General features: G+C 36.2%; 1 protein-coding gene across 1 annotated transcript in view; it reads right to left on the bottom strand.

The window, feature by feature from the left end:
* The window catches only part of LOC136828861 (polypeptide N-acetylgalactosaminyltransferase 10-like), a 54,607-nt gene extending 48,310 nt beyond the window's left edge, over positions 1 to 6,297 (bottom strand). The window contains exon 1 of the mRNA XM_067087139.1: positions 5,974 to 6,297. Coding sequence (XP_066943240.1) covers positions 5,974 to 6,282 — 309 coding nt within the window. The 5' untranslated portion in view covers positions 6,283 to 6,297. The remainder of the gene's footprint in view (positions 1 to 5,973) is intronic.
* Between the last annotated feature and the right edge of the window lie 9,076 nt (positions 6,298 to 15,373).

The raw sequence follows: 15,373 nt of genomic DNA, 5'->3' as shown, positions 1-15,373 counted from the left end.
TTAGGACATAGTTCTAATTGTGGTATGTCTTCCTTGATATGTCTGTTTTCTACATGTATCGCACGAAGCCAAGAGTTTATTCTGGTCTGCCTGAAGAACGAACGTAGAAATATATTAAGAATCAACATGCAATATACCTTATAATTAGGTTCCTTCTCCAATCATTATACTGAAACAAGTTGAACATTACTTGGAACGAAAGAATAGTAATATCAAAATATTAAGCAGATAAGTAATATTTAATTATCTCTAGGCACTGGCCACATTAAAAGCTTCAGTTTTTATACAGCAGAATTAGAAAATCCTAGCATTTACTCGAAAGCCACGTGGGACGACAAAAAATCCACTAATGATGGTTCACTCACACTGATGTTTAATTCAGGAGTCACGACCCAATGGAAATTGCCGTTAAAGCTTACATTTCAACCCCTTGCATTACCTACTACCCACAAAAAGAAACTAATTTAAGTTCAGCGGAAACATACCAACGGAAATATTTATATACAACGTTTTCAAATACGGTTCAACAGATCAGACAACGGATATATTCAAGAAGGCGTAAGTAATTACTGAGGACACATAGGCCTACATAAACCCATATGGAGGTCTAAGAAGCATTTTCCAGCAACATGAAAAATGATTTATATAATAAGATGACATTTCATGAGAGATTGAAGTCTTTTCTCATAACATTATTCACGCTATTATACATTAGGTTTTCAAAGCCGGTGTTGGAATATATATTGATGAGTAGAAACACGACAACGGACCACCAAACGTGGAATCATTGACACTACCAAAAATTACGATATACCGTATTAACTAAATGTCCAGATTATCTCTTCATCTATTCACTATTATTTATACTTTTATTCGGGATCTCTACATATTTGTCTACTTATTCAGTATCGCTACAATCATTAACATTCATGAGTGGCAATGAGATAATCCTCTTAGGCTATTTATCCAATGCCATCGATCAGACCACGTGTCAAGGGAGTACCTCCATTTCTCTGGTCTCCATTACTAACATAATCACCTGACATAATCACTGATATTCAAGAGCCACTCGCTATACAGTCACGAGACGTAACCTGACTTTTCTCATGAGGAAGGAATAAAAGAAACTGTCAAGCTTCATTACACAAGATTCAAAAAAGATTAAAAGATTAAAAAGGGCATTAATCTATGCCCAATGTTCCTCCAGATGCTTCTTCTTCCTTGAAAGAAAGGTTTTACCCCTTCCCATTCGTCCACATCTTCGACTTTTAGAAGTTTCGGGAGAGGGGTTAGGAGATATTATCTCTCTGGTTGCCACCGCCCCCGCCCCTCTTGGGGGGAGGGGGGAGGTCTGTAAGAAGGTTAGTGTATGGGAAAGACTGGATCAGTGTTTTGAGATGTTTTAGCTTTGTAAATGAGAATGGATGAAGATAAGTTGGTTTAAATCTGTAAAAAAAATTAATGGATGATGATAAGTTGGTTTAAGATGATTTGCAAAAAAGAATGATTATAAAGTTAATGTAAAAAGAATTGTGATGATGATAAGTTGGATTTAGTATTGTAAAAAAAAATGAGTTGGATGTAAAAATTATAAAAAATTGGTTTAGTACTAATGGGATGAAAAAAGAATAAAAAGAATGGATGATAAGTTGGATTAGTATTGTAAAAAAGAATGGATGATGTTAAGTTGGTTTAGTATAGTAAAAAAGAATGGATGATGATAAGTTGGTTTATTGTAAAAAAATACTGATAAAAAAATTGGTTTAGTACTATAATACAGACGGGATGACAATAAATTGGTTTAGTATTGTAAAAAAGAATGGATGATAAGTTGGATCAGAATCGTAAAAAAGACTGGATGATGTTCAGTTGGTTTAGTATTGTAAAAAAGAATGGATGATGTTAAGTTGGTTTGGTATTGTAAATAAGAATTGACGATGATAAGTCGGTTAAAAGAGCATAAAATTTGGAAGTGTTAAAATGGGGAAAGGATAATAACAGTGCTGAACAGACGGGAAGTAAAACGTAATCGAAAGTTGCATAATATCCAGGAAGCACAAGACACGTGAAGGACAGAGGCGATTAGCACAGTGTGTGTGGGCGGGTTGAGTGGGTTCACAACACGGTGTAACGTGATGTTGTTGTGAAAAAGAGGTTTATCCATGATGAGCAGGTACAGTATGAGTGCAGTAATGACCAAAGTTCGACAGTTCCCCGAAGCCTCTCTGCGTTAGGGAAATACATCAATGTTGAAAAGCATACAAAGCTACTGACATACTACGCACGCGAACACACATATATGTATGTATGTATATGTATATATATATACATACAAACATAAATATACATATATATGTGTTACAGCACAACACTGAAACCAGGGATTTCACGAAATCCCTGACATTTTCAGGGAATTCGTGAAATCACCTATTCACTTAGGGGCATTTCATCGCCGAGGGGCTAGTACTAAACACGGCGAAACAGTGATTCATCTACACTGTTTTGCCGTGTTTAGTACTAGCCCCTCAGGGATCAAATGTGTTTCGCCGTGTTTAGTACTAGCCCCTCGGGGATCAAATGTGTTTCGCCGTGTTTAGTACTAGCCCCTCGGGGATATATACTTGAAATAAACAGCAGAATTTGAAATAGTACTATCAGTACTGAAACCCCGTTACCACGCCAAGCTCCAAATACCTAGCCTAGTCCCAATTGCTGGTTCTTGGAACAAGCAACAGAACCCTCTGCCGAAGACTCGAGAACAAAGATCACCGCGCAATTACGAGATAAATGGGATTGCTTTACGCCCGACCGACTACACAAGCACAAGTCATTTTGCCTAACCTGCAACATGAACTTTGATCCCAGCGGTTGCTTTGCTGGGTCTCACTGAAGGCCTGGCAGTAATCTTTTTCTTATTCATCTTCATGGCTACAACTCTGAAGTTAATCACTAATGTCAAAAGACTGATTAATGCATCGTATGGATTAATGATGTCAAAAGACTGATTAATGCATCGTATGGATTAATGAAGTGAGGGGCAATTTTTTTGTAATAATTTCGGGAGAGTCATTAGCAACGTAATATACACAGAAACTTCACACGCACTCACACCCATTATATATATATATATATATATATATATATATATATATATATATATATATATATATATATATATATATATATATATCTTCTTCTTCTTCTTTTAACGTGCTTTTTTCCCATTTTTGTATGGGGTAAGCACGATGCCTTCTCTTTATATATATATATATATATATATATATATATATATATATATATATATATATATATATATATATATATATATATATACATATATATATAACATATATATGCGCGCGTGTGTGCATAGTATATACTGGACACAATGCCCTCTTGTCGATTTCTTCGTATTTTGAAAACTTTCACTATTAAGTATATATATATATATATATATATATATATATATATATATATATATATATATATACATCACATTGAAAGCCAAGTCAAAGCTTGAAAACAAACGACAGATTGCCATGTATTTTCGTGTAATTAACACACCTTTGTGCCTCGAAGATGTGCTAATTACGCAAAAGTACTTGACACTGCCGCTTATTTTCAAGCTTTTCCTGTGGTTTCAGCTAATAAACAGAATCACGTGCATACCTTTGTGATTTCTTAATATATACAGTGTGTATATATATATATATATATATATATATATATATATATATATATATATATAGTTAGTATATAATGTATATATGTATATATACATTATATATATAATACTTGTGCGCACAAGTACCACAGGGAATAAGAAACACTGTGGTACATGTGCTATATGATTTACATGTCATATATATATTTAGTCTTCTATGACAATATATTTTATCATATTTTAAGAAATTAATAAAATAACGAATAGCTTTGTACCATATACATTCAGGTACACGATGAATGCTAACCCGCCAACGAGTGTTTGCTAGCCAACAACAATGTGCAGCCTACGTGGGCAATTTTTTTTCACACGTGGCAAATTGAGTCACTGAGGTAACGTGGCGACGCAAAGTTCTATATTTTTCAGTTTTCTTTTTTCATTTTTTAGTCTCCTTGCTCACCAGAGACTAAAAATTAACAAGAAAAAACTGACCATTTTAATGTTGCTTTAGCCTGCAAGGTTTGAATTTACAAAATACTTAATTCGTGGTTTTAAAAAACAAGCGAAATGAATCAAAAAGTATTCATTTGCAACTCCTCAATGCCACTATTGTCAAACGCATGGCATGAGCACTACTTCCCTAACTCTACTCCTCTCATAAATCAAGCGCCTACCATTATCGCCTAACAATCTTGCCAACTAATCGATAATTCGTTGTTATAATTTTCCTCCCTACTGGCATGAAATAATGAGCCAGCCGGTCTATGAAATGGGCGTGAAGAAATGCGAGTTAGTTCAGAAAAGATAATTAGACGAGTATGGTAACAGCAATGAATATTTTCCGTTTATGAATATCCTGTTAGTTTAAAGTTATTTACTGCTAAATAATAATAATAATAATAATAAGTATTATTATTATTATTATTATTATTATTATTATTCTGAGTGTAACTGGTAAAGGAACCTCCCAATAAAATTCAATGACGACCTAGAAGAATGTCAATTTACAGCCATATCTCTGGAGATTCCTTAATGAGGCTGTCTGTCACTTCAGACACTGCAAGCGGGACGGCTTCTGTCCGACTCTCTCTCTCTCTCTCTCTCTCTCTCTCTCTCTCTCTCTCTCTCCACTACATCATTCGTAACGCATCGGTTATTAAGAAGGGGAAAAGTTTAAATTAGAAACTGTCGCTATTGGACTCTGCCACAACAGGTGGACGGACACGACTGACTTCTGTTATTTCATCGCTCTTGTGACAACGCGGGACTGGGTTTTCTATTCTGTCCATTAAATTCTTCCGTTCTGCAAACATGCGTTAAATTCAACGGCGATTCTCAAAATGTGCGAGCTGCTATCCTGCAGGTAGTCTTATAGGTCTATTTTTCGTCAAAAAAAAGTCAATTCATATTATTATTCAACAGCAAGCAATTTCATCTCGTCTTCGTTCTGTCGTAGAAACGTCGATAACGCAGAGTGGAATCTTTCTTTGAATAAAAAGATAACAGAGATAATGATACCGAGAAATGTACCCGATGCATCATGTTAGTTAGGGGGCAGTTTCAACTCCCCATGCGGCCGGTACTTATCACATCAATCAATTTGCGTCTTGTACAGTAATTCTTATTTAGATTTGACGAGAGGAAAAACATCGCCATACTTATTTCACATGTTGTCATTTAATAACTTAAGGTTTATGAAATGTGAACTCTACTTTTCACATATTTTCATTCGCCCCATAGTTTTCTTTTCTAGCATAGTCTCACTTTCTCATATGATACAGTGAAGCGTCTGTAGAAACGCTTAATTTGCCGTCAGTAAGGATCATGCTTATGAAAAACAATCATTTATCCAGACCAAAGGTAATCGTAAGTTATGTTACGAATGCAGCATTCGTCCTGGGGGTGCATTGCAACGGTTCAATTACTGTTTAATTAATTTCGGATGAAACCGGTTACTCGGTCAAAGAAGCCAGACCTTTACTTTACTACAAGAGTAAACACTTTTATTCTCTCTCTCTCTCTCTCTCTCTCTCTCTCTCTCTCTCTCTCTCTCTCTCGTTTTACATATACAGCACTTGGCCCATGTACGTGCAAAATTATTACAAAACAATTGCAAATTATACACCTAATAATCAGATAAAGTTATACGAATTGCAAACCGAGTCTTTCCGTACACAGAAAAGTGGAATGAAGTTTAAAGTACACAAAAACAACAGCATACAGAAAAGTGGAGTGAAGTGTCATGTATACAAAAAAAATGGCAAGTTCAAAAACTGATAAGACGGGAACATGACTCCAACGCAACTTACCAATTTGTTAATAACTTGGTTATCTTCGTTTCGGGTATCATCGGCGGCAGCATTTTGTATGTCAGCCTCGGAGACCAATTTCTTCTTGACGTGCTCCCAGTCGTCTTCCTCTCCCAAATTCGTCGGGTGGGATTTGTGTAAATAATAACAAAACAAGAGCAACAGGAACAAGATATACAGATTGCGAAAGACGTGCCTTCTTAACACTCTCATGGCTAATGAGTAACTAACTTGCACTAACGTCTCGGGAAACGGTACGATTTGTTTACTGCCAGTCCGATGATAAGAGACGTACTGTACTCCTCCCATAGAAGGATCCTCCTCCTCGGGGGCTGCCGTCACTCCCTCCCGCCCCAGCAACTTTTCTGCCAGACGTACGAGAAGGGACCACAGCGGCACACCTGTGTAACCAGTAATTGACCTGTGACTTTGTTGGCGTGAACGGGGTAAACGTTCGTTCTCTAATCTCTTTAATCTTTTACTTAGATATGATGAACAGTTTGTTTTAATGACGGTGATTTTAAAGTAAGGAAAGCAATATAAATGGAGATCCAAAGATTTACATTTTGTAAAGGTTTCGAAAGCTCGCCCACAGCCAAAGTTACCTTGAGATCGTATTGATCTAACGAAGTTAGAGATAAGAGATAAATGCAGTTCATTCAGAAATAAAGTTCTAAGAAAAGCTATGATAACAGCTCAAAGGGCTTTCAGTAATACTACAAGATGCAATACCGAGCCACGTAAGCCAACCACGTACTTCCAATCACAGCTTGGTTTTCGTAATGAATTTTCCGTTATCTAACGTAATTAGTCATTAATTTGAAATTGAAAGACTTAGCCAATCTTCACTTGCTAACCCAGATGCGTTAATGAAATATTAAACGAGATCGGGTTATGTGATTTCTTTAGAAGTGTCCGAATGTTTGTTTGTACTCGGTGACACCGTGCAAGTAGACCTCATTTTTGAAGAGATATTAATCAGTATAACAATGCTGTCGAATTTGGGCGGTCTATTTACATATATATTTCGCCGGTACGTAACCTGGTCTATTTTTTCAGATGCAATAATTATCGTAACCCTATTTTCGAATATAGACTAATCTTATTTAAAAGCACGATTCGTTTTACGTTAGCGCTATTTCGCTGTCATGTAACCATACCTTATCTTCAAATACATTTTCTCAGACCTTAAATGTCCATAGATATGCCGTATTTACCAACTGATTAGAGTTATTTGAGGTATCAAAAATTAAAAATCTTTTCTTAAGGCTTCGATAGTCAGTCTCTTCTTCCCCAGAAAATTTTCATGTTTAGCTGTTTTTTATCGGTCTACGACCCCAGGTCCCGCTCCACCTTGACCATTTCTAGTCTCGTGTCCATTTTAAATATAGTTGTTTGTGACAACATATATATGTGTTTATGAAAGGTTTCACAAATGAGGCAAAAAAAAAAATTAATTTATACCCTACATCATAAGAAAATAGTTCTGTTCGCGTGATTATCATCGTTGCATTTATCCTTCTTCCTTTTCATATGTGTCTTACGATTTCACTCGGTGACGTAAATGGAATAGTAGGCAGACTTGGACAACAAGCCTTGCCTGTCCAGCTCGGTATCGATCTCTGTTCGCTGTCCGTGAAGAAAGCAGGTACATGAGGTCCACATAAATCTGCAAACCAAATAAGTTTCCCCAGATCGGCTTTTAGGGTCACTGCACGAGTATTCAGAACCCTGTGCGCAAACTCAGGAATAAAGTAGGAGCAACGCTTCATTACTTGTCTGAATTGCTCGTCAGTTGCAATGTAGAGTTAAGATTCGGTAATAGTTTATTCCTCAGCAGATGAATTGTCTAGAAGGAGAGACTAGGCCTAGCTAATGAGAGCATTAGGTCAGACTGAGTTAGAATGATGCAGGCGATATAGGACAAGTCATTAGCATGATATAGCATCGAAGGGCGGTGTGAAACAATGTTAGGAAAACGTGTAAAAGATGCGGTCTTTCCCTTTGCACGGGTCCTACCGATGTCTAAAAATTTTTATTTAATCAGTGGGTCGTACTATAACGTCAACAGATATCGAGGGCCTATACACCTGTGCTCGGTAGCTAAGTTAATTCCTAATTCCATGCCGTTTTCTTGTGATAGCAATATTACCTTCGAAAATTCAGGCTATGATCTGTATTCATACTTCTCGAATGAGGAAGAATGTCCAATAGATACATAGTTTTAAACTATTACTAAATATGAAGAAAACAAAAAGGATTTAATTTAATATATGTGTGTGGAAAGTTGCCATGCAGGATTTTGTCACTTTGCCTTTTTCTACAATAATGTCTACTCAGTATAAATAACAACGTTAATAATAGCTGAGAATTAAAAAGTACAAAAAAAAGTTGAGACAATACAGAGGTGACATACAAAATGGCACTTTCTGACGATGTTAGCTCTCTAAATAGCGCTGTACTTTTTGTACAATAAAGGGATTATTCCCCACAGTTTGTCCACAAAGAACACTTATTTGCTCAATCAATTTCTTTGACACTTTGACAAAAGCGTTACTAAAAGATTTCACGTGGACAGTTGGTACTAAATATGGTGAGAAATCAGTATTATTTAGCGCAGAAAACACTGACGAAAAAGATACGAGAATGACGAAGTTTCGAGAATATTGAAATGTAGAATATCAGCTATAAGTGTTTGATACGACTGATGTATAAATTTCTCAGGGAGTATGTTGAAAAGGAACGGCATGCTTACGCATATATACACAAGCGGACTTACACACACTCTTTTATAAACATGTATATATGCACTATATATACGTGTGTGTGTGTGTGTATGAAAACAAATAAGCTGCCTTACGTGGAAAACGAATATTTGGCAGAAGCTATAGACATTCGTATGAAGCATTGGTTTGGACTACCAATATCGTTGACTTGTATTTAACCTGTTTGTTATGCTTGTGCGACAAGTTGTCCGCGACGTTTCTTCAACGCAAGAACGTATTCTCCCTGAAGAGTATATTCACAGAAGTCTAGACAGATACAGGAAAGGAGACGTGGTGTCTTAAATAGATCTGTACCGCAACGGGACCGTCTGGACGTCATGAATTTGAGGCAAACCTTGGTTACTTAAATTTGTTTTATAACAACCAAACGACCATTATGCAGATAAACATTTTTAACATAAAGAACAGAAATGTCATTCACCTTAACACTCGTTATATTTTCGACGTGTGATTAGGACAGATTTTACGGAATGGAGGATACACTCCTAGGTTGGGTAAGCTAGTGTGCACTTCGCAAACCATAAGTGCTCGAAGGCAATTGTGAGTCGTCCGAAAGTGTGTTTCCATGTGTATAATGTACAAGATATCCATAAAGCCATGGTGCAATTTAGAAAACTTGTAGCTTCGTAACTATACATGATGGAATTCATCTTACAAAGGATAAGAGAGCTTGATGTGTCTATTTTTTTCTGAAATTTTATTTATTATTTGTTTTATCAAAGATATTTTTCACAATATCTGAGATTTCTTTTTCAGTAATGTTGTTGACCCATGGCTTCACTAGAGGAGAAAGTAATCTGCTATCTTTGGTAGGCTGAGCTAAAATGTACTGTTGCTGTCCAAAGAAGGTTTACAACCCAGTACATTAAAGAAGCACCACACACGAATTGCATAGCCAGGTGGATGAAGCAATAAAAAAAAAAAAAAACAGCCTCTGTTACTGATAAACCACGGTCTGGTAGACCATTTGTTGATGAAGGAAGCGTAGCATCTATAGAACAATCTTTTGAAAGAAGTCCGAAAATGCGTCTAAGACTAAAATCTTTGGAGATGAGGCTTTCAAAATCTACTGTGCATAAGATTCTGCGAAAAATAATTAAAATAAAAGCGTTCAGATTCCAAATGCATCAAATGTTGCTAGAAGAGGATCATCATACACGATTTACTTTCTGTCATAAGTTCATTGGAAGAATTAATGCAGATTATGCATTTTTTTGATGGCTATGTAGCTCCCGTGTGGTGCTTCTTTACTGTACTGGGTTGTAAACGTTCTCTGGACAGCGAGAGTACATTTTACCTCAGCCAACCAAAGAACACAGTTTACTTTCTCTTCTAGTGAAGCCATGGGTCAACAGCAGTTCTGAAGAAGTTTCAGAAGTTGTGAAAATATTCGATAAAGCAAATAATGAGTAAAACTTCAGAATAGCAGAAAAACTAGACACGTCAAGCTTTCTTATCCTTCTTACGGATAAATTCTATCATGTATAGTTACCAAGCTGCAAGTAATTTAAATTGAACCCTGACTTTATGGACACCCTGTAGGTATGAGACTTTCTTTAAAGTTGTTTTGCTTCCTCAGCCTCCAGCACCGGTAGCACCTGGATAAATAGCGTTAACTAAAACTTTAACAAGTATCACTTGTCGTAGCTTTCGTTCAGTAAATATTGATATACGATTAATTCCAAGCCACACGTGGACTGTGCTATGATGTGATACAGAGTATACAATAGACAAGAGCAAAGACTGGATGAAAAATTTAAAGTTTACGCAGATTTCTACTTGGCACGTAAAAATTACGTGGCCAGTGACCCAACACATCGGCACTGCACACTTGTGGCTTGTACCTTGGTCATAAAATATATCATTATTTACGGACGAAAGCTGAGGCAAGTGATATTTGTAGAAACTATAGTTAATACTATGTACGCTGACGTAGCAAAAACAGTTGGAGGGTGAGGAAGCAAAGCAGTTTTTTACGAATAGTCTCCTAAACATACTGTACATGGTAACACTTGCAGACAACTCACAATGCTTTCGTGTGTTTATGGTATAAAGGCTATACACTAAGCTATCCAGCCTTAGGTTGTTTCCACAATTCCTGAGATAGCGGAAACTGTTTCAGTTTCCCTACGAATTGCTTCCTAATATGCCAGCATTCTCCAGGTGCAAGTTGCCATGTGCACATAGAATTTAAAGACCCAGTGACCATACATCAGCCAGCAACAAAGAAGGGAACGACAGGAAGAGGATATGACGTCACCCCCGTAGTACCACAACAAGACTGACAGAAGTTGGCAACAGTGAAGAGAGTTTGGGATAAATCAGCGGAAATTTTTTATCATATCTGCTTCTTAGTACTCTTGTATGTCAAATATCATGAGAGAGAGAGAGAGAGAGAGAGAGAGAGAGAGAGAGAGATCTGAGGATGGGGTAGTGTGGGGTGACGGACTGAAAAAAGAAAGAGTAACACTACTGAAGGTAAAGTATACAGACATTTCTCTTTGAGCTTTCAGAATCATCATCTTGCTTACACTTGTCAATTTTCTGTCTACATGTTATAACTCATCATCCATCCGTAAATATATCTTGTTAATACACTTAGGGTCTGCAACATTCCTGTCATTAGTAATCGTTAAAGTTAAGGAAGCAAATAGGAAAACAATATATTAACTGGTATGCAGTTTAGCAGAAACGAAAATTACGTGGCACAGGAATACACATACACACACCCACACGCAAAGAAAGGTCATAGTGATACTAAACATAAAACATATGATGGCAATAAGCGTACATTATATATAAAGAATATGTGTCAAAGGAGAAAAATAATACGGATCATGTCTTTGACTAATAATCTTCTATGCAATTTAATAAAAAGAAAGCAAATTTTTAAAAAAGGACTAAAGAAAACACACACACAGATATATATGAAATATATATATATATATATATATATATATATATATATATATATATATATTTTCTAAAAAAATTAATATTTCTTTTGGAAGGGATACGGTATTAAGTCTGAAATCCCTGACACCAATTATCCGCAAAATCCACTTATTAATTCAAAAGTTATTGCCTTTCGCCACATAAGAAAAAAAAGGCCGACTGTCTCCCGCTGACGGAGCGATATCATTAGACCCATGAAATCGGATCCACTATGGATAAACACTCCAGGGCTTCATGTGGCGCGAGCGTTCCTTTTCAAACTTGAATCAGCGATGTACGAACCTACCGAATGGTAAAGTTATTTTCTCAAGCATTGTGTGTGTAGTAAAGCTCAAGGGGAGTGATTCTCGTATACCTGTTGCTGATTACTCCAAGACAGAGGCATAATACTTCGGGTTATTTCTTCCTATCGATCAGCGGAGTATTTCGAGGAATTTTCTTAGTTGCTTGTGCTTCTTTGATACGGCAGCGTTCATTCGTACCCCGGCGTTCAAACGTTCGCAGATTATGAGATTTTCTATGGTCTTTTTAACAGCAAACTACTGACTTCCAATTATTAGGACATTTAGAGACATTAAGCATTAGTGACCTTGAATTATTATAGACGACTCGGTCTAATCCCTCAGACATTCTCTATGAAGACGATGTACCTTAAACATTACATGTTTGCTTTTGCCATTTCCTTTACTTTTCTTCTCCCGATAATTGTATTTACTATATAGCCTATATCCTAAGTAAAACACACATTATATATACATAATATATATATATATATATATATATATATATATATATATATATATATATATATATATATATATATATATATATAGCTTTCCTGCTGAAAAAGAAACATTTTGCGATTAAATAATTAACTTCTTTTGGAAGGGATGCAGTATTAGGTCTGAGATCCCTGGAACCACATATTTGCAAGCCGCACTTAGTCATTCACGTCAGCAGAAAGCAAGTGTTATTGCCTTTTGCAACATAAAAAAAAAATGCTGACGTCTCCCGCTGACAGAGCGATATCATTAGACCCATGAAATCGGATCCACTATGGATAAACACTCCAGGGCTTCAGATGGCGCGGGCGCGTTCCTTTTCAAACTTGAATCAGCGATGTACGAACTTACCGAATAGTAAAGTTATTTTCTCAAGCGTTGTGTGTGTAGGTAAAGCCCTCAAGGGGCGTGATTCTCGTATACCTGTTGCTGATTACGCCAAGGCAGAGGCATAATACTTCGGGTTAATTTTTCCTATCGATCAGCGGAGAGTTTCGAAGAATTTACTTGGCTGCCTGTTCTTTGACACTGCACGTTCCTTGGTACCCCAGAGTTCAAAATATGTCCGCTAAATTATGTGATTTTCTATGGGCTTGCTTACTACAAACGACAAACTGCTGACCTCTAATTATTAGAGCTTATGTTTAGACGATTAGCATTGGTGAAGTTGAATTATTATAGACCACTGGGTTTATTTTGCTAGTCAGCGCTGCTAACCTTCATCCGGCTGTTTCGTTTGTAGTGACCCGGATTTGCTGGATGTATTCTGAGTAACGACACAGTGGTTAAAGGAAATTCAAGGTTATATCTTGTTTCGAAACTCTTTCTCTCTCTCTCTCTCTCTCTCTCTCTCTCTCTCTCTCTCACATCTCTCATATATATAAACGCATATATATATATATATATATATATATATATATATATATATATATATATATATATATACTGTATATATATATGTGTGTGTGTCTATGTGCATACAAATATAAATGTACATATATGTATATACACATACCTGTACATATACATGTATTCCATAATGGGCTAAAAATGACTGTGAAATATTTTCTGTTAAACCAGAATTCCATTAAATATAAGGAGCCCATAAAAAAAAAAAATGTGGATTCACTATTTGTCTGAGGCGAAAAGAGTCTCTGAAATATAGCCTTTAATTTCGACATTTTGGCGTTTTTATGGTTCCTTATATGTGGTGGAATTCCGTTTTAACAGAAAATATTTCACAGTCATATATATATATATATATATATATATATATATATATATATATATATATATATATATATATATGTATGTATATATATATATATATATATATATATATATATATATATATATATATATATATAATTTGTATATTCTAACCGTAAAGCGGAATTATGTAAAAAGGGGTCACTAGACAACTTATTCAGCATTTAACTGCTGAATCAAGGGTAAGGCTCCTTGATAGAATAACTTCCGTAGCATTACGACTTGAAGTTCATACAGCTACTGAAGATCGATCAGTGGTATGTTACCCTCCATCCCATACTCTCTCTCTCTCTCTCTCTCTCTCTCTCTCTCTCTCTCTCTCTCTCTCTCTCTCTCTCTCTCTCTCTCTCTCTCTCTCTCTCAGCTGGATATTTCTTTACTTCCTTCTCCATATCTGTCAAGTTCCTTTTGTTCTAACACCTCTAATATACATTCTCCTTTCTCATATCTTTATAAATCTCGTTCTCTTCTTTCCTCCTTAGACTTCAAATGCAAACATCCTTTCGCCAGCGTATCTTCTACTCTCTCATATAACCGATACAGCTTCATCAACCCTTACTTTTCAGTGCAACTGCAGGGTTTTCTGCCAGAGCCACCTTTAGAGCTTTGTACTTCATCTCATTTATTTTATGGTTATTTCTGTCATGCTGTCTAACCACTTACTCTCTCCCTCTTCACTGCCTTAAGTACTTAAGAGCAGAAGATGCCCTAATACTGTGCCTACATCGTACCGAATGCGTCCTAGGCCTACATCGATACGAGGCTCTTTAGGTTAAGTTAGCTTAGCAAAGATTAGGTCAACCTTGGCGGACGTCTGCAGTCTCCTTGACATTTCTTAATTAACCTACGTGTTAAATGCTGAAAGCTTATTCCAGTAGTTTCTGTTCATTTCTTTTATATTCACGTTTCTACAGTAGGCTTCATTGCTATTAAGAAAACGGATTCGAACAATAGAACACGGATTCAAATGTCATTTTAAATTTTGGGCATTTGTGAACACTCTTGCCCTTATCGCAATATCGTAAGACTATCGATTATTATACGCTGACTTTGTTTGTGATTCCTCCAAAAAAACAGATGAAGAACTGAATGCATAAACGAAAAGAAAGATTCGAATGAATTGTCGCCTTATGAATAAAACAACTCCACTTGTTTGATTTCCCTCGTAAAAAAAAATTGTCTTCGACTTCTTTCTTAAAACGCATCCCATCGAGATGAGCTTTTTCTTTAAACACACCTTCCTTTTCATTAACAACGCCCATACAATCAAACCCCCCACTCCGACGCCATTAGCATATAGCATCTCTCAAAAATGTTCGGTCGCTTCCGTAATTTGTTCGTCTGTTCAGAGAGCTGAACTGTTTAGAAGTAATACTACAGCTTCAAGTCAGCTTCCTCTTTTGAAAATGACTTGAAATGGGGTGCTCTTTAATAACTGATACGTCAGTTTCTCGTAGTACCAATGAACTGCGTATTTTAGATAGACGGCATTTAGTCCCTGCTATAGTGAGCGTTTACGCTGAAATCAGTTCCGTGGATATAAAGGATTTCTAGTCACTTATTTCTGAGAATGTTTTTTCCTTACTGTTTCTCCTTATAAAGTGAGAA

Source organism: Macrobrachium rosenbergii, chromosome 43 (genome assembly GCF_040412425.1).
Source record: "Macrobrachium rosenbergii isolate ZJJX-2024 chromosome 43, ASM4041242v1, whole genome shotgun sequence".
Taxonomy (NCBI): Eukaryota; Metazoa; Arthropoda; class Malacostraca; order Decapoda; family Palaemonidae; genus Macrobrachium; species Macrobrachium rosenbergii.
The sequence above is the reverse complement of the archived record's forward strand: the minus strand, read 5'-3'. Positions and strand labels throughout refer to the sequence as shown.